The sequence below is a fragment of the Gracilinanus agilis genome, chromosome 5 (assembly GCF_016433145.1).
Source record: "Gracilinanus agilis isolate LMUSP501 chromosome 5, AgileGrace, whole genome shotgun sequence".
Taxonomy (NCBI): Eukaryota; Metazoa; Chordata; class Mammalia; order Didelphimorphia; family Didelphidae; genus Gracilinanus; species Gracilinanus agilis.
This window is the reverse complement of record NC_058134.1, coordinates 181810565-181831788: the sequence shown is the minus strand read 5'-3', so window position 1 is coordinate 181831788 and position 21224 is coordinate 181810565. Positions and strand designations below refer to the sequence as shown.

At 32.6% G+C, this 21224-nt stretch overlaps 1 protein-coding gene across 1 annotated transcript in view; it reads right to left on the bottom strand.

The window, feature by feature from the left end:
* Positions 1–21224, bottom strand: part of ITPR2 (inositol 1,4,5-trisphosphate receptor type 2) — a 529867-nt gene that overhangs the window by 152925 nt on the left and 355718 nt on the right. Inside the window, exons 37-42 of the mRNA XM_044679064.1 lie at positions 18104–18206; positions 17219–17406; positions 5385–5568; positions 4215–4471; positions 3259–3459; positions 1410–1520 (exon numbers count right to left, since the gene is read on the bottom strand). Coding sequence (XP_044534999.1) covers positions 1410–1520; positions 3259–3459; positions 4215–4471; positions 5385–5568; positions 17219–17406; positions 18104–18206 — 1044 coding nt within the window. The remainder of the gene's footprint in view (positions 1–1409; positions 1521–3258; positions 3460–4214; positions 4472–5384; positions 5569–17218; positions 17407–18103; positions 18207–21224) is intronic.

Below are 21224 nucleotides of genomic sequence, written 5' to 3'. Positions count from 1 at the left end.
ACAATCCTACCCAAATTAATTTACTTATTTATCACCATACCTATCAAACTACCAAGAAACATTTTTGCTGAATTAGAAAAAAAAATTATAACAAAGTTTATTTGGAAGAACAAAATATCAAGAATATCAAGGGAAGGGGGCAGCTGGGTAGCTCAGTGGATTGAGAGCCAGGCCTAGAGAAGGGAGGTCCTAGGTTCAAATCCGGCCTCAGACACTTCCCAGCTATGTGACCCTGGGCAAGTCACTTGACCCCCATTGCCTACCCTTACCACTCTTCTACCTATAAGTCAATACACAGAAGTTAAGGGTTTAAAATAAAAAAAAAAAAAAAAAAAAAAAAAAAGAATATCAAGGGAAAAGATGAAAAAAAATGTGAAGGAAGGTGGCCTGGCAGTACCAGATCTTAAACTGTACTATAAAGCAGCAGTCATCAAAACAATATGGTACTAGTTAAGAGACACAAGGGAGGATCACTGGAATAGACTTGGGGTAAATCAACTAACTTCCCCACAAACCCACTCCTACAATCAGTGAACCTTCCCCTAGGACGATGAAAAAAGTCAAGCAAAGTCATTTAACACAGTGACTGTATCTAATAGTATAAGCAACACTTTACTTCCATAGACACCTTTCCTCTCCAACAAAAAGAGAAAGGGACATTTATTCCTTTTTTCTCTAAAGACAATTACAATAATTATAATTATACAGTATTTACCTTTTTTTGTTTTTGTTTTTTCATTTATGTGGTTGTATTGTATATACTTTTTTCTGGTCCTAATTCCTTCTCCCCATTTTTCTTACTTTTTATATTTAGCATTTTTATAACAGTATAATATTGCATCATATTCATATGCTCCAACTTGTTGAGCCATTTTCTGATAGAGAAATAGTCACTTTGTTTCCCATTCTTTGCTAGAGCAAAAAGTTCTGTTACATTTCAGTATCCATGTTAACAAAGGAAATACATTTCTATATTTTAATTCCTTAAAGTGTAAGCCAGCAGTGGAATCTCCAGATCAAAGGTATGAACATTTAGCCCCCTTTTTGCAAACTTCTAAATTGTTTTGCTGAATATATATGCTAATTTACAGCTCCATCAATAACTCAGTATAACTGTCTACCCTCATGTTCTTTCACATAGACTATTTCTGTCTTTTACCTTTTGCCAATTTGCTAGGTCAGATAAAAGTTCATAGTTATATTAATTTGTATTTCTCTTATTATTTGTGTTTGTAATCATTTTTTTCCATATGGTCATTAATGTTTTAGAATTTCTCTTTTGAGAATTGATTGTTAATTTCCTTTGATCACTTGTCTATTGGAAAATGGCTTTTATGAGCTTCAACTTTCTATGATATCTTATATTTAGAATTCCTTTTATTCCTTAATAAGTATAGGGGTCCAGATACCTTGAGCTGAAGCACCAAGTCCATTCGATATTTACCAAGAGGGTTTATGTCATTCAGTATCAGTGCAATAATGATATCAATGCCATTAGATTCATGGGTAGCAATACAAGTCTAGGAAACAAAATGTTTAAGAAATAATATTAACTTTTCAGTATAATGAAAACAATCAGTAATGTGTGATACAGAATCTCTAAAGATGTTATTATTGTTGTGCGTTATTGTGGATAAAAAGCTAGCCACTGTGCCAGGAAAACCTGAGATCAATTCCTGCCTCTAACACATAACTGGCATTTAATCTGGGCAAGTCACTTTAGTTTTTAAAGTTCTCAGCAACATTTTTAAGATTATGTTCTGTGTTAGAGAGAATTTCCTGATCTATGAGTTCTCTATATCACTGAAATTACAGAGTTAGTTCCTATGAAATCTAAAAGTCCTAGTTTGCTCCATGATCTATAGATACCATTTTTGAAGTAAACTATATGGAATTTCAGAATTGCAGAACTGATAAAAGTATTCTCTCAACAAATATTTATTGAACTCCTACTATATGTAAGGCACTATAATAAGGTTATGGATAATTAATTTCATTTCACAGAACTTTTTGTAAATTAAACAGTATTTGAATTGAAATAGTTTGTGATAGATAGTGGCTTGTAGCATCAAAATATGATAAATACTATAGCTGTTGCTATGATAAGCATTATATATTGAGAGAAACAGAGAGAGAGAGAGAGAGAGAGAGAGAGAGAGAGAGAGAGAGAGAGAGAGAGAGAGAGAGAGAGAGAGAGAGGGAGACAGAGACAGAGACAGAGAGAGAAGGGGGGAGAAAAAGTGTGTAAGTGTGCATATCAAATGGCCTACCATAAAAATGAATCTATAATACTGTGAAGATCTTCTCTATAAAGTTTTTGTTAAATTTAAAATACATAGTATTCTTATGGTTTTTTGCTTTTGGTTTTAATTTTTGGGATTTAGGTTTGGGGTATTAATAGTATCAGAAACTCAAACTTAGAGTAAAATAAGCAAAATTCCCAGACTTCTTTTGGGAGTTATACACATCACATACACACACACAAAGAGATGCACACATAGATATCATACATCATATATATCATAAAGATTTTACCTAGTATATATTCAATAATGACTGCTATATTAAAAATCTTTTCATAGTAAAAAAGCTTTTCACTTATTTATTTCAAACATTAATGTTTACATAATTGTAGGTTTTTATAATAACCTATGAAAAGTCTTTGAAAGATAATTTGGTCCAAGACCATATTTCAGAGTTCTACATTGGTTATTGTAACTCTGAAACACCTAAGTGCATCTTGAAGTCTCTGGGTACATGCCCAGGTGTCATGAGATCACTCTATCTCTTTTCCTTTCCTTCCCCTGAGTGCACCTTCTGTACTCTTACCATGAATCCTTGATAGCTGACTAGAGACCTGAATCAGGGCCAGTCATTTTGGAAGAGAGGCTAAAGTTTGCCTTGGAGGAACACTGTAGGATACTCAAAAGGTCTAATTCAAGGAGCCAAAGACAACCTGTTCAATTTTTTTAAAAGAACCATAAAAAATAAAAGCAAAGAAAGATAAAGAAACCTTGTCCTTCCAAAGGACTGACTTTTTTCCTAACACTGGTTCACGGTATTTTTTCCTTTAAAGTAAAATTGAAAAAATAATACAATAAAGTATTCATTTGTCTATATTCAGTATATTCCAATAGGAAAGGGGGAAAGTCTGATTAAACTGATAAACACAAATAACTGATTCTTTCAATAACTTACTACTTTAGTTCATAAGTCAGTCATGAATTCTTTTAAGATCAAAGTTGCGTTTATAGTTACCTGATTTTCATGGCAAGGTCCTTGGCAATATTCAGTTAAACTCTCCAGGGTCTGGTTGACTAGAGCTACATTCCTCTCATTGATATACAACCCCAACAGACCTAACCCACCAGTTGTACTTCCACAGATGCAATCTAAGAACTGAAGAGTCTCACAAACAAGGTTATAATTTGTTTTGTTGTTTTGATTCCTCAAGAAGTTCTGAAATCAAAATAATACAAATAAATAAAAAAAATCCCTATAAACATTTTCATTTCTCCATATCCCATTTGTCTCAGTATATTAGAGCTCTACAAGGTTTTTCCCTCAAATGTGACTTAATCTTATTAATACTTTTATAATAAATATTTCTAAATGTCATAATTGCCAAAATTTACAGAGAAGGTAGTTTGAAAGAGACATTTCTAAGCAGAATTTCCCAACAATGTTTTGGTGTAGATTCTATAAGAAAATTTCAGTGCTGAAAATATTTTCCCCTTTAAAATATTAAATAAGAAATTACATATTATCAGACATTTTTATTATATAGCATTTTCTGGTACAAAATAAGTTTAGTTTCATTTATTTTGCTCTGAAATTTCTCTGACCCCTTTTTATTGCAAAGGATACTAAGTACTTCCATATTACCCTTGGCCTGAATTTTTGGGTTCTGCCAAAATATTTCAAATTCTAAGATATTATATATCTTAATTAGTTCTGATCTAAGTTAAGGAAAATTAAGGGCCCTATAGATGGCTGTTTATAGTAATGCATTAAAAATTTTTTAGCTTCTTTCTCTTCATCCTTACCTATAGGGAGACCATTCACATTGACTTATTATGAAAGCTTTCTCTCTCTTCTTGACATAACATTTAGATCACTTCCTGGTTTTTAGTCACTCTTACATTACTAAAAGAAGTCTAGTCTAAGATCTCAAAAGAGATCCATTTATTGGTTCATATCACAGAACATCATACCTGTAGTTCTCGGTTATGATTCTCACAAAGAAGTTGAAGAAATCTCAGAATTGGTTGCATGATTGCAATAGTAGGACTCATTGTTACTTCATCAGCAGATTTTTCATCTGTATTTCCAGCATCTGTTCCTGTGCACATAAGATCTATTTCTGGATCCATTTCTCTTCTATATACACAGTATGCTTTGGATGTTGCTGAAGATGCTTCTGTTAACTGCCCTTTCATTCCCTCTTTTAAATGCAAAGATGGATCTCTTACTGAAAACAAAATAATTCTTTTGTTCTTACTAGGATAATTTTCCCTTGCATATTGAAAACAGAAAAACATATAAAGAAAAGGAAATTATCATGGTATCCAAGTCTTCTAAAATAAAAATCAACTAAAACTTAATTGGGACACATAACATAATTATAAACTATAGGTTCTTCAAGTTGAAAACGGCTCAGTATTATTCCCAAATATGTTATAAATGTTATTAGACACATATTTTTTCATAAAATGTGGCAAACCTCAAAATGTGAATTGTTTTTGGTTTTAAGTTTCCTTCCTTCATAACTCCTCAAATAACAAAAACCATTTTAGCATTGAAAATTATAATCACTTTTCCTAAAAATTAGAAAACCTGAATTTTATAACTGGTTTTATTAATAGAATGTTTAAATCTGAACTGATTTTTTAAATGATATGGCATGTATTATTTATATCTCAATATGTTATAGAATGTTCCTATCTCCAGCATCTATAATGATGTCTTCTTTCCTCAAATTTAGCTCCACAAAACTATTCAAGTACATACTTCAGGAGTATAATGATTCCACTAGGAACATTCCTGATCCTGGTAATGTTTTTACAACATACAACCAAGATATGGAAGATGAATAGACAACCCAAGAGCTCTCACACCTTCCCTACCTTAAATCCAATTATTTTTAAACTCTCACCTTCCATCTTGGAGTCAATACTGTGTATTGGTTCCAAGGCAGAATAGTGGTAAGGACTAGGCAATGGGGGTTAAGTGACTTTCCCAAGGTCACACAGCTGGGAAGTGTCTGAGGTCAGATTTGAACCCAGGACCTCCAGCTGCCATATATATATATATATATATATATATATATATATATATATGTATGTATGTATGTATGTATGTATATTAATTAAACCCATCTTTACCTCTCATTCTTGGACTAGATGCTATCAGATCATTATCATCATCCTTCTTCTTGCTGCCTAAGTCTATAGTATTCACCGTCACAGTTGATCGTATCTCTTTCTGAGCAGCCTTCATATGGTCATATAAGACTTTAAAGAACTTTTCAGATTTTTTTTGTTCATGCAGTTGCTGGTAAGATGAATACTGACAGAAAAAAATGCATACTTTAGGAGAAATACTTAATGTTACATACTTATAACAAATATACTGCAGAGTAGATTACACATATCAGAAACAGGCAATGATTGTATTACAAAGTGACATATTGTTGCCAGTGTGACTACTACTAATGTCTTGTATTTACTTGCTAAAAATACATTGTAGTGCTATCTACTTTTTATCCAATTATGTTGCTAATAATTATATTATTACTAATAGTATATAGTTAAGGTTTTCTTTTTCACCTTTTTTATTTGTAATCAAAAGATTAACAAGAATATCATACAAAATTACACACATTAAATGTGATTCACATCCTATAAAATGCATCATTATGTTTTCCTCATTATCCTAACCAAAAGTTAATTTGTTATGTATTTATTACACACTGAAGACTTATTATTGTGCCAACCCTGGGATATATGTATAGATGATTCTTCTTTATCAAAAGGTCCTTTCAAAGGCCTGATGTTAGGAGAAATACAAATTGTTGATAAGACACAGTCTCTGTCCTCATGAAACATATAGTTTGAGGGGACGGGAATATAAAGACAATTACAACACACAACAATGCATGATCTGTGAATGAAAGAGGGGTTTTTTTTGTTTGTTCTTTATGTTATATGAAGTCTAAGGAGGGAAAAGGTCACGACTGACAGGTAGAATTAAGAAAGCTTCCTGAGGAGGTGACTTCTGAATTGGACGTTAAAGAAAGAGCAAAAATTCATCCAGGGAAGAGCAAGAGTAATAATCCAGACAGAAGAATTATGAGAGCATGAAGCACACAAGTAGCAAAGTATAGTGTGCCTGGGAGAAACAAGTTCAATGAACAGAGTAGTATTAGTATCTCAATAACAATAAACTCTTGGATGGAAGTAAGTTATTGAACATTGTATTAAAATAGGATAATTGCAATAAAATTATTTTGTGTCAGGCATTTGGCTAAATGCTGGGGATACAAATATAAGCAAAAAAAAAAAAAAGATAATATCTGACCTCAAGGAGCTTCCATTCTAATGAGGAATAACTATATGTGGGAGAGTGAAAGTACATGACAGGGAAATGGTTCTGAAATCTGAAAGCCAAGCATAGGGCAGCTATGGAGATGAAAGCCAGCTTAGGCCCCTCTATAAAATAGAGACTTCAGGAAGAATTCATCAGTGGGAGAAAGTATGTTTATAGTGGGAAGCTTCCAAACAGATTTTACAGATTGAAAAAATGTAGGCGTGGTCCAAGGAGGCTCCAGGTTCTTAAGAAAGATCCAGTATGAGACAGGACTCAGAGTATAGAAACTGATAGATAGTAATTGATGAACTTCAAACCTAACTTTGCTTCATGGTGAACAGTGTCAGAGAGATTCTCATTAATCTCTTTATGAGGTATATAAATTTTGATTCATTGTTTAAGAAAATTGATAAAAAAATATTGAAGAAATTGAAGAACATCTATCTGATCTAATCATTGAATGTTTCCTCAGACCTTTTAGCATTTGACAAAAGATAGGGGAGAAAAAACATATGCTCAACCTATAGCTGGAAACAGCTATTATGTAAAGCAAACATGTTAAAGGACTTCAGGACTTGAATTCAGAAGAAGCTGTATGACTTTTAGCCAAAACACGTCTGCCCCATCCAATGGCATACAAAAGTTAGCTACAAGAACAGTTCAGCTTTTTTTTTTTCTTTAACTCTGAGACTGAAAAGACCTAAGGTATAAGAGCCAAGAGGGAAGGGACAAATAGCAAGAAACCTTTGTCCAGCTTTGCTCCCTACCTGATCTTAAAGAAATCACAAGCCTAAAATTAAGTTTATCTGTAAAATGAAGATTAAAAATCAGTGATCTCTAGATGTCCCTTCCAAATAAATCTAAGATCCTGGGAAGACTTACGGGAAATAATTTTCTCTGGTTTTTATAAGGGCAGGGTCTTGGAATTGATTAATTCAAGAAATTGCATATTTTTAGTAATGTCTAAGGAAATAGTAGAACAAACCCCTTAATTTCTTTTGAACTTAATATGAGAATTAATAAGATGATGAGTCAAATGGAATATATTTTTTTATATATTTGTTTATTTGTTTGGTGTATTTTGTCACTGAGAGGTACTACTCTTCCCTTATCGCATATCTGCATGCTTATCCATGGGACTGCTACAGGTGGGAAAGAAAAACCCCTACAAGATAAGTGGTCTTATCCCCATTAAATAGTGTGAAATTTCATACCTACTATATATGAAATATAGAGAAAAACCCTGATACATACAGGAAATTAAGCAACTAGGTATATAATACATAGTAAGTGATGTTTTCTTGGTTACCTTTTAGGGGTAGTAATGCCTGAGATTTTTTTCATGTCATTGGTATCCCCTCCTTTGGATACCTTGAGAATTAAGCTTTCAATGTCCTCACATTTATGTCGCCGTTAACATAGATCTCCATTCAATACAACTGGTCTAATTTAGCTATTTTCCCCAACTCTTCAGTACCATTTTATCTCCTCTGCAAGCATATCTAGAACTGCACTGTTACTGAACTTGATGGCAAAAAATCTTGCAATTCTTTTCTATCACTCATGTTTTTTAATCTTCTCTTAGTTTCTTTTTTTAAATGCCCTCAGGATGACTTTGCATAGGTGGGCCTCTTGCCAAGTTTTCTTTAAACTTGTTTTACTCTCCACTGTTTCTCTTTGTTTTATGAGGCAATATTGCTCAGAATCTTCCACAATCCTTCTCTGTAAGATTTTATTAACAAGTTTATATTTGAAATCAACATTCTCCTAAACATCCATATCACTCATCTTGGGAAGTAAGTATGCTCACTAGACCAGTTTTTAGGGTTTTTTTAGTTTTCTAGTTATGGTATTGATTTGTAGCAGTTAAATTTTCATGTGAAATTATTATAATTGGTGTTTCTACTCTTTCCTCAACCTATATCATATTTTTGTCATAAGTAACTTAACAGTCAGGATGGGTTTGTTTTTAATTACATTCTACATCTTTTCTCATATTTAATCTTTCTTCCAGCTTGTTATTAATTTTGATCCTTGCTCTAAAAAAATGGCGGTTTAACTACATAGAGATAGCTGATTCAAGGATGATTCTCTTACCAGTAAGAAGTGGATTTCTTGTTCATTAAAATACGACCTATTTGGGTGTTTGCCATATTCAAAACGTATCTCTTTGTTTTTAATGTGAAGAAAATATTCATGATCCTTATGGATAAGGCTTCTGTGTGGACTATTAAATCTTTGGCTTCTCTAATTCTTTATTCCTGATTCATATTTTCTAATACATTTTTCACTATCATCATGTCTTCCTACCTTTGTATTAAAGAAACCAAGTTTTAAAGTATATATTGAGATAATTTTTAGTCAGTCTTAGGAAATTCTTCAAAGGATTTCTCTACCTCTTCCTCCTCTGCAATGAATATGGGCACAATAACTGCAGTTATTATAACTGCACTATGAGATGACCAAATGTCTCTTGAAATTATTTTTCTTTTCACCTAAGGATACCAAATAAAAACTACTCTCTAAGTTACTTTATTTCTTTCTCTCATTAAAACCTATAAGACATCATTCTACCTAGCTATCATTTCCTTCTGTCTGAGTCTCATTAATAATATTTCAAGACTTTGACTTAGTTCAAGACTTAGTTCTAGTATTATGTCCATTTGTTGGTCATTGGCTAAAAAGGTTACATTTAGAATACTAATGGCAAAGTTAATATTTATTAATTATCTGAAAACTGCCCCTCTGCCCCCCTTTTAGCCATTCTGGTCCCATCACTGTAGAAACATAAGATGAGGACCACTGGGAATGGGGAGCAGGACCAGTTTTATAAGTTGTCATGACCAAAGAATTTAACCCAAGTTAAAAGGCTAAACTCTGAAACATATTCGATTTTGGACTTTACCTTCAACAACTTTTATTTTGAATATCCTATTCTATTCCATTCTATTCTCTGTTTTAGCAAGACTACAATTCAAGTTATATAAACTGATATTCCTTTATAAATGAAATCCTTTCTCTTCTCTCCTATATGCTTACAAAATTTGTTGTTTGATATTGAAAAGCTGAAATCTGACTACTAAATGTCATGGCATTTAGAGTGTATGTGTGTGTGTGTGTGTGTGTGTGTGTGTCTATTTCCTGGCAGCACTCTATCAATTCAACCAATCAATATTTTTTTGTCTGTAATTAAAAGATTCTGGAAAGTTTCCTTCTATTATTAGCTGGAGAATTCAGGTTTTCAAATCTATCATGCTTTTCTTTGAAATCAATAATGCTTGAGTCCATTCATCCTGATTTTAAGGTAAGTCTTTTTGGCTAGTATAGAATGCATATGTTCTTACTAAGTTATCTTTTCCTCATTTTTTTTGCCAAATTTTCTATCAATTCTATACTTTTGAGTTCTAAATCTGGCATTGTCTACTACTCTGGAGAAAATATTAATCACAGATACATTCTAAGTTGTTTACAAAGAACAGTTTGTCTTTATTTGTTCTGTTTTGAGTGTTGACTTGTGTCCTAATTTTCATCCTCTGTGCTTTTTAAAGTTTTATTTATATTTGGGACAATTTCAGAGAAGTCTGAAGAATCCACAGAATTATCTTTTTTCATTAGGGGTTTTAACTCTGACTGAAGTTCTTTTTGGAATTTCATTTGTTTAGGGAGTTCCTAGAGTGGAAATTGCCAATATCACTGAAATGAGTATCTGTCCTGTAATTTAGAGTGACCAAGGGAAATAAGAAGTTAAGAAAATTGCTCAAGGCCACAGTCACATGTGTAAGAAGCGAGACTTCAACCCAGGCCATACATATGGCAATATTAGCTCTCTATTCACCATGTAACATGTTTAACCTTTTAAATTTAATTTAGGCATGTTTAATCTTTTAGAGCCACTTTGTGTCTTTTATTTGTGTCACTTTGTTTCATTTTATGTCCCCTTCATAGTCTGGAATTAAAATGAAATGTTTCCCATGCAAGTTCACAAACTCCACAAAATCTATTAAGAGAGCCTTTGTGAGGTTTAAAAACTGCCATACCCTTTGATCCAGCAATACCAGTACTAGGTCTGTATCCCAAAGAGATGTTTTAAAGGGATTAGGATGTATTTATACAAAAATATTAATAGCAGCTCTTTTTGTTTAGCAAAGAACTGGAAACTAAAGGTATGTCCATTATTGGAGAATAGCTGAACAGATTCTAAAATATGATTGTAATGGAATACTACTGTCCCATAAGAAATGACAAGCAGAATGATTTCAGAAAAACCTGGAAAGACTTACATGAAGTGATAAAAAATGAAATCAGCAGAACTAAGAGAATATTGTATGCAGTAACAGCAATATTGTATGATGAATAACTGTGAATGACTTAATTATTCTCAGCAATACAATGAATCAAGACAATCCCAGAGATTCATGATGAAAAATACCCTCCATATCCAAAGGAAAAAAACGGATGGAATCTGAATGCACACTAAAATATAATACATTTCACTTTCTCCTTTTGGTGGTGGTGGGGGGGGGTTGAGGTCCCTTCAACAAAATGACTAATATGGAAAACTATTTTACATCATGTAAAATATTCATCAGATTGATTACCATCTAAAGAAGGGGTGAGTGGAAGAGAAAGAAAGAACTCTTAACTCGAAATTTATAAAATGTTTAAAATTACCTTTATATGTAGATGGGGGAATTTTTTTTTTAAAGAGCTCCTTTCTGAGTCCTGTATCCCAAATGAAAAACTTTTGGATTTTGGACTTTTCTGTCTTTTCGACCTCTTTTGCATTTCTCCTTTAGCTTTTCTGGAGATTTCCTTCCCAATCTCTAGATCTTCCATTACTGAAGCATATGTCTTTTCTCCTAGAGAGCTACCCACAGCAGAATGTTCTCAATCTCTGCAAGTAGGTCGGCGCTTGGTTGGTTTATTTCAAAATTCCATGAGAAAAAGATTGATACCAGCTACATTTGTCTTGTAGCCATCCTGCTGAAAATGAGCCTCTTCTTAATTAGGCCAGTCCTTAGAAAGCAGGTGTTCTATTTTCTAAACCATTTTTTTCTGACAAAAAAAAAATGCTTCCATCGTTTTGTGTTTTTTTTTTCTTTTAAGGATAATCTACAGCATACCATAATTTTAAGTATAACAGGGACATCCTATCAAAGATATTATATTATACAGGAAGAATTGAGAGGAACTTCAAATATCATCTATACATCTCCTTCATTTTACAGGAAAAGAAGCCAAGGGCAACAGAGATTAGGTAACTTGCCCAGTGTCACACAAGTAGAAAGTGGCCTAGCCCTGTGTTGAAGCAAAGCATCCTAATTAAAATTTTAAAATCCTATGCTTTTTCCTCTATATCACAATACCCCCTCTTCAGGTTCTTCCTAATTTCCTAAATATAATCAGTTGCCAAGTATTGTCAATTCTACTTCCACAGGATCTCTCACATTGGCCTCCATTCATATTATCCCTACTCTGACTGAGGCTCTCATTACTTCTCAACTAGACTATTTTAATAGCCTCTCAGTGAATCTTATTGCTTCTACTCTCCTCTCTCCAACCCATTATCCACACCATTACCAAAATCATCTTTCTGCAGTAAAGTTCTAACCATGCCACTTTCTTATTCTAAAGTCTTCAATGGCTACCTCTCCTAGGATAAAAGACAACCTCTTCAACTTTTCCATAATTTGGTTCTAATCACTTTTACCAGATGCAGTGTACATCATTCCCCTTATGCCCTTTATGTACTCTATATTCAGACAAGTTGGCAATACCTTTGTATACCTGCTCTTCATGTCTAGAATTTCATCTCTCATCATCACTAGCTTTTCAGAAACTTTCTCTTCCCTCAAGATTCAGTTCAAATAGCATTTTATATGCAAAAGCTTCCAAGTCATTCCAGTTCTTGTTAGAATATCCCCTCCTCAAATTACCTAACAACAATTTGTGTTCATACTATATCATCTCTAATAAAATATAATCTCCTTAAAGGAAAGAATCATTTCATTTCAATGTATGAATCCCCACATAATAACTTAATATGCTGTAAATTGTTAGAGCTAAATAAATGCTCAATTAAATCATTTAAAAAGTGGAAAAATGTAAATGAGATGAGAATTTAGTACTGACAATTCTCAGCTAAGTAAAGTCAGCTCTTCCGAGGTGCCTGGCAGTTTTTCTAACTGTTTTTTAGATTTTTATTGATCTGATTTGTTTTATATTATAAAAATTTACAGAATTTGTAAAAACGTTTTTGTGTATTTTGTAGAATCTCACTTTGTCTCTTGTAACAAAGTAAAACAGTTAATAATAGTGACCTCATCTATAAGTAAATGTAATATTTCAGATCTGTAGCAGGTCCTACTTCTCTGCATTGAAAAAAAAGGAAATCAATAGTCAAACAAAATTAATCCCGTCATTGATTATATACAAGTGTGTATATGTACCATTCTAGCACTTCTCTATAATAAATAGTATTTCATCATCGGTACTTTGGATCATTGGTACTCAAGAATCAAGACATAAGTCTTACAGTTTTCAAAAAATCCACTAGGTTTTTGTTATTATATAAATTGCTCTGGTTCTGCTCATTTCATTATTTATCTGTTAAGAGTCATCAAAATTTTTCATTTTTATAATACTGATGTTAGTACTATAAATTGTTTTCCTGATTCTGCTTACTTTATTGTGATTTCATCCATTAAAGTCTTTAAGTTGTTTCAAAATCATCTATTTCCACATTTCTTATAGCATAATAGTTACCAATAATATTTATATGCCACAATTATTTCAGCCATTGTACAACAAGGTAAGGTAAGTGTTATTATCATCACCATTTTAGAGTTGAGGAAACAGAGGCAAATAGATTAAATGATTTGTCCAGGATCACAGAGCTAGAAAGAGTCAGGTCACATTTGAACTCGTCTTCCTAATTCTAGGTCTAATACTCTATTCACTCTGCCACTGTGACACTGCTGGGTCTCATTTATTCCCATTTTCTTTTCATTGTTATTCTTGAGATTCTAGATCTTTTTCCTCCATATGAATTTTGTTATTTTTTTCTAGTTCCATAAACTAAACCTTTTTCATTTAATTGGTAGGGCATTAGATAAGTCAATTAATTTAGGTATCACAATCAATTTTATTAAATCTACTCATCCTAATTATGAGTAATTAATATTTTTCAATTATTTAGTTATGTATTTGTTTCTGTATACAATTGTTTTTAGTTGTATTCATATGATATTTGTAGGTATCTTGAAAGGTAGACTCTCATAGAAATAAATATCTATACTAATTTTAAATAGAATTTCTCTTTTTCTTCATACTGGGTTTCTTGGTATTACAGAGAAATGCTGGTAATTTCTATGTTTAATTTACATTTTGCAATTTGCAAAAGTTATTAATTGCTAAATTTTTGTTAACCCTTTGGGGTTCTATAAGTACACATCATTGGCAAAAAAAAAATGTTAATTTTTTTTTCCTAACGGTAAATTTTATTTTTTTTTCTTGTCTGATTACCATGGCCATCATTTCTAACACTAAGTCAAATAGAAGTGATGAAAATGGAAATCCTTGTTTCCCTTAAATTTATTAGAAAGGATTTTAATTTATTTCTTTTACAAATAATGGTAGCTATTGGTTTTAGATATATATTTCTTCTTATGTTCTGTAGTGTTTTAACAGAAATGGGTATTACATTTTATCAAAAGCTTTTTTCAAACAAAATTCAAAATCCATTGCCTCAAGCTTATGGGAATCTAAAGATTCCTAAAGATCAAGAAATACCAAAGAGAGATGTTCCTATCTAGGACTAATAAGAGATATTTTTTGCCCCCTGAAAAAAATCAAATAGAAAACTACCCTAAAAGTTTAGTTTTTGATTGTGAAATGCTTTTGGAAAGAACCAGACTGAATACCTGAAGTAATAAAATTAGTAACTGTACTCTTTTCAACCCAATGGACTTGGTTTGTAACTCCCTTACTTTCAAAGACCAAACTTCACTTGGTGGAATCTATGCTTCAGCACCAATTATTTGAAAAGTTTTTTTAATTAAGAAGCAGTGACATATTGCAGTCATTATTGATCTTCACTTTCTCCAAGCCAATGACCAGATGTAGCATTACTGAACAGCTATAGCAACAAAAGTTAGCCTCTCTCCAGAATAATTTATCATCATGTAGGAGTAATAGATTTGGAATCCAAGGACCTGTATTCAAATACAAGGTTTCTGGCACCTACTTGCCTATGTGACTTTAGGTTTGATCTTTGTAGACTTTTAATCATCTGTAAAATGAGAGATACAGATGATCTGATATTTACTCCTGGCTCTAAATCCATAACCTTGTGAACCAGTGACACAATAGTCTGAAGTGCAATGGAAACAAGAAACTTTAAATAATATGATCGAGAGATGGAATTAGGTTCATATATTCTTAGATTTATAGTTGGAAAAGTTTTTAAAGGTCATCTAGTTCACTCCATTAATTTTAATGACAAGGAAACAGCTTGAGAAAGGTTAAATGATTTATTACAAGACCACACAAGTAGAAAGTATCATCAAGATTTGAACTCAGGTCCTCTTCCTCCTAACCCATCAAAATGCTCTAACTTGATAAAACAAATTCAAAGTCAGTATTAACTATATCATGAATATGACCTTGAAGTTTGACACATTATGAATAATGGGAGATAGCTTAATGTAGTGGACAAAGTCCTAGATTTGAAGGCAAAAGCTGTAGGTTTAAATCTTGACTGAAAAATTGTACTCGATACCACTTTTTCTTAAAAACCTTGGGCAAGTCATCAAACTTCCTTGGACTTTGGTTTTCTTATCTATATAATTAGAGGGTTGGATTAGATGATTTCTAAAGTTCCTTCCAACTCTGTATCTATTATAATTCTAAGAAGGAGAGAACTATTGTAGAACTTTCTGGCTTTTCTTAAAGCTCTAAGCCAAATAGAAGCAGTTGAACAATTCAATTCACAAAGAAAAAAATTTACTAAGTACCTACTTAATACTATATGTGAAGCACTGTGCTGAGCAATGAGAATATAAAGGTGAAAAGGACATGGTCCCTTCTTTCAAGAAGCCTATACGGACCTAGGAAGAAGGGAGGAATGGCAATATTTCATGTAAACAAATAAATAGAATAACATGGTGGGGAGTGGAGAGAGAGTTAGACAAGGTGCTTGAAGAAAATTTGAAAGAGTTATTACTTTCAGCTGGAAAGACTGGAAAAAGATTCACGATGCCTTTTTTGTGCCTTAAAAAAAGGAAGATTTTAAGAGGAAAAACATTATAGTTGGTACATTCCCATATTAAAGACAACTAGCATTAATGCACAGAATAAAATTAGGGAAAGGCTAGCAATTCTGTTTGGCTACTATGAAGAGCATAAGAAAGTAAATAATATGAGTCTTTTATCTGTTGAAATTACTAGGTTCCACTTTTCAATATATCTAAATAAATGTGAATGTCCTTATTCTTAAAATCTTTAGAATGTATTGTTGCTTTTATATTCCATATTTCAAGGGAGCAGATTTTTAAGGCCATGTGTCTGCCAATATACAGTAATATGCTCTGATGAAGTGTGCAGGGGTGAAGTAAGGAAAGGAAAAAGACAACATCATCCTGGGCAGGATTTGTGTGTGCAGCAAGGAGCCTGGGGTTGTTTTCCCAGAAGCCACCTGGATCCCTGAAGTGGAAAGTACAGCTTCTGGAACCAGATCAGCAGATTCCTTTATTAGAGATGAGCAAAAGCCAAACTGCAGTGGGAAATCTGGCAGAAGGATAGAAGAAGACTGTACTTTTCAATGGCACTGAAACAACCTCCTGTGCTTAAGAGTTAATCAAGCTGATATTATCTCCTACAATTGTAGTTCCATAAGACAAAAAAATGTGGAAAAACTATAAAACATGACAATAAAAATATTTATTTCACAATATAAATTCATTCTTTCAAGGTAGGAAACTTTGATAAATCTATTTTTTAACTTATTTTGAACTCACTTCTAATTATGAAGTATTTGTTTATATTTCAAATAATTTGTTCCACTTTAAAATATAATAACTTTCATAGAATCATATCCTTTAAATTAGGAGTCCAATCTCCTAATTTAACAGAAAAGGAAACAGCATGGAGAATGACTTGCCCAAGATGACATAGATAAGTGGAAGAGATGAAATTTGAACTCTTAATCTAACTCTCTTTCTACTGAACTGTAGGTAGTCATTGATCTGCATAGACTGCAAAATAAATTTTAAATTGAATTAAATGATTTTGGGGTGCTTATAGAAGTGACTTTTTTATATGAGATTTTAAATTTAATTTGGAGCAAAAGACAAAGACAAATTTTTATTATGTCATAAGGAACCTGGCCATGTTCCAAAATAATGAAAAAATGGTGGCATAATATTTGGGGAAAGATATATAAGTTACTTTAATGAATGATGTGTAACATTATGAAAACATATAAAGTACACTAAGAATAAAAATACCACATAGATTTTGTAATGAGAAGAAAATTGTAGAACTGAAAGAAAACTGCTACTTTTCTTTTGTTCCATGACAATTAGAATAGAAATACAAATACAATCATGAAAAAGGTGCGAATAAGGAGTACCTGTGTTTGAGTATTTCCTCCTTCAAGCAATGCAATGCCAAGCAAAATTCCTTCAGAAAAAATCTTATCATTTTTGGTGTTCACTATAACATCTATGACAAGTTCAGATGCACCTTCTTTATCCAGAAGACATTGAATATCAGATACAGATATCCCCATCTTATCTGAATCTTGTCCAGAAAAGTTTCCTGTGTGCAGAGAAATAATAGATTTCAAAAAGCAATAACTAAAATTTTCCAAAATATTTTTTAAAACTAAGAACTTTTAATAACAAGCTTCCTTATTCTCCTTAACTTACATTGAAAATCTGGCTAAAACCAAGTTTCAAAAATAAAACTTTTTATCCACTGTCTAGATCCAATAACTAAAAATAGTTTTGGAGAGAAAAGATTATTCATCACAAAAATCCTTCTTAATAATAAGGAAAACCAGTTGTTTCCATTCTACAAATTAAGAAATTTTGGCATAGGAAATTAAGCTCATTATCCAAGGTCATAAAGCATGTGAGTTAAAACCAGATTTAATTCCTGATCATTTAAAGTGTTACATTTTGAATAATAATTATGTGAAACAAAATGTGACTTCATTTAAACCAATCATGGTGTTGCAACTTAAATAAATATACTAAATGACAAGTAATAAAATTTTATCAGTTTCCGTGAGTAGTTCTGATTATTTTATGTCTACTCAATTCAAGAGGATGATTTTTGTTGACACTCTTGCATATGTTCTTTGTGAAAATAAAGATTGTTTTATATGCCATGTTAGAAAAGTATTATCAGTATTAATATTCTAGGGCAGTAATGTCATCAAAGTTTCTAAGAAGAAAATTTTAATAAATTACTGATTCATCTTCCAATTCTTTCATGAAAAAATATTTTTTACCTTGCCCAGTTTTGCTGTAGGTCCCTGATAGGTGTCCATTCACACCAGTCCCATAATCACCTTTAAAATAACGATTTAATAGTATTTTCCTCAATGTGCTCCCCTAAAAAAAGTAGAAATATTTGTTATTTATGGATTTATTTGAAACAATAAAAGTAAGGAATGAAAACATGTTAGGATGACATTAAGAAAATGGGGGAAGAGAAGCACAGAAAGCTGGTCTTAGACGAGGAAAAAACTGCTTTCAAAGCTTGTATCTGGCATATACTACCTCTGTATTCATGGGCAAGTCACTTAACCCCTCAGTATCCTAGGCAATTACTTCTAAAATTATAAAGAGCAATTGCTCTTCCTCTAACAAATAGCAAACAGTCTAACTTAGAAATGTGGAAGGGATGCTGGATTTAAAGTCAAGGGAGTTGGATTTAAATCTCTGTTCTGAAAATTACTACATGACTGTAAGCCAGTCGCTGAACCCTTTGGGCCCCTACTTTCTTCATCTATAAAATGAGGAGATTGAACTCAAGGACTTCAAAAGTCCCTTCTAGCTCTTAGTCTATGAATCAAAATGGCCTGAAATTCACAGGCATGTTAAATGACTTGTCTAGTCTTATAGCTAATAACAGAAGCAGGATTTGAACCTAAGTCTGTCTGGATCCAAGTCCAGGACTCCATCCATGCAATCATATGATTTCTCATGTGATATATATTTTAGATATATGTGTGTATGTGTATATACACATGTGTAAATTAATAAAAATTTAGATAGACAAATAGATTCATGTGGGGAGTTGAAAAGGGGAAGGGAGTAGAGGTAAAGGGAAGAGAGGAGAGGGTTTTGGGATATATTAGTTTGATTTTATATTGCAGGATGTATAAATATTTGTGTTTGCTTTTCTATAAACCAGAAAATTTTTCAATTCTCCCCATGATAAAGTCTATATTGAATAAATATAAGTCTATATTATTTAAAGCTCATTATTGATTTTGAAATAGTTCAATAATATGAGCTTTAAAAAAGATCTCTGACAATATAAGATGTAGAGATGAGGGTGGTAGCAATGGTCATAGTGATAACAGTGAGAAATGATATTACCTTTAAAGGAAAGATTAAAAGTTATTCATGCAATAAGAATTATGTGATAGCAACCTTGGTTACCAGTGCTATTAGAACTGGAGGCCATCTAAATGAACACTCTCTTCTTTTATAGAGGAGATTAGAAGCAAGAGACCTTAAGTGATTTGCCCAAGGTCATGTAGATAGTATGCAGCAGGGCTGGGATTAAAATTGAGGCACCTTTTCCACTGCACCATGCATGCCCAATTTGCTTTTTTCATGACCTCTGTGAGAATAACTCCAGTTTCTTAGACATAGTAAAGAAAAATTTGGACAGATCCTAGAAACCTACACCATGGAAGCAGAGATGCTTGAGTAAAGAGATTAAGGTGCAACAGTGGCCAGACAGACTAAAGATGAAAAGCAAAAACAGAACTGGATTAGACTGGCAGAAATTGTGCAATTTCATCAGGTGGTGAGATTGGACCACAAGCAGATTCCCAGAATTGGTGTTTCCCCTTTCTTTTCTCCATTGCTTACAAAACCAGTTCTGTAGAATTCCCAATATACAACTCCTTCTCCTGATCTTTCCTACTCTTTCAAATAGAAAAGGACTGGAGGAATGGGGGAGCATTTTCCATTTTATTTACTACATTTTAATAACCATATGACTCCACAAAAAAACAAATATCTGAATGTCAGAAAAGAGACTAGTCAATGACAGATTTCCCAATTACCAGGGGAAAATATTCTTAATCTATATAGCTTATTCTTTTTTTAAATTGGAATGATATTCATTTCCATACCTCTAAATTACTCTTAAGTCTAGAGCCAGCATCCCTGGAGATACAAAGACAGATGTAAACTCCAGAAGGTAGGAAAGCTGGGGCAAGGGATGGGGTAGGATACTTTATAGGCTAAGTGTTTTCTGGTGGGGAATGAGTTTGCTGAACTTTTGGCCCAGGCACATATTCTAACACAATGATTTTAGTGTAAGCCACCTGGCTAGCAATTTATCATTCTTTTTTCAAGTTAATTTCTTACATGACAATTTGCATTTTTGTAGGCTTGAAGAAAGCAGGGCAGACCTAGTATGAGTTGCTAACAGTTTTACAGCACCTTCATTGTCAGCTCAAGAAAGTGACTTTGTGCCCACCCAATCTATACTTTTGTCATAGTAAATTCTGGCAAGAACCAGCACTTAAGAAATGAAGTTGCTATAGAATATTTCCTAACTCCTCAATAGTGTACCTATTACAAAATACTTTTCTATGAACTGAGAATCATTTCCCCCATAATTTTACCATTTCAGTGACAGAGCTAACTTTAATATATTCAACATGATTTTTAAAAATACAGCAAAAGATTGTTTTCTGTTCTTGTTACTATATAGAAGTTTTTTAAACTTCCTTCAGTTCAAATATGTAAATCTTTCCTCAGTGGCAATTAAGATATTTATCATTACCATCATCAGGGGGAAAAAAGAGTGATTACAACGTACCATTCAAAATAAAAAGGCTATAAATTGGTTTGGCCATTCTGAACACTATCCTGGAACTATGCCCAGAATTGTCCATATTCTTTGACCTAGCCTTACTACTCCTAGGTCTATAACCAAAGAAATCAAAGAAGAAAAGGATCTCTTCCCAAAAATACTTATACCAGGTCATGGAGAATGGCTAAACAAATTGTGATACAATGATGTAATGGAATATTATTGTACCATAAGGAATGACAAAATGAACAATATCCAAAAAAACTGAGAAGATTCTTATAAACCAATTCAGAGTGAATTGAGAACTAGAACAATTTATACAATAATGGTGTCATAAAGAAAAACAACTCTGAAAGACTTTAAAACTCTCATCAATATGAGCTATAACAATGAAACACGTCAATCAACTTTTGAGAAATGAACTTAAAATACAGAAAGACTAATGTAGACATTTGTTTTGCCAGACTATGTAAATATATGTTGAAGGAGGAGAGAGAGAGAGAGAGAGAGAGAGAGAGAGAGAGAGAGAGAGAGAGAGAGAGAGAGAGAGAGAGAGAGAGAGAGAGAGA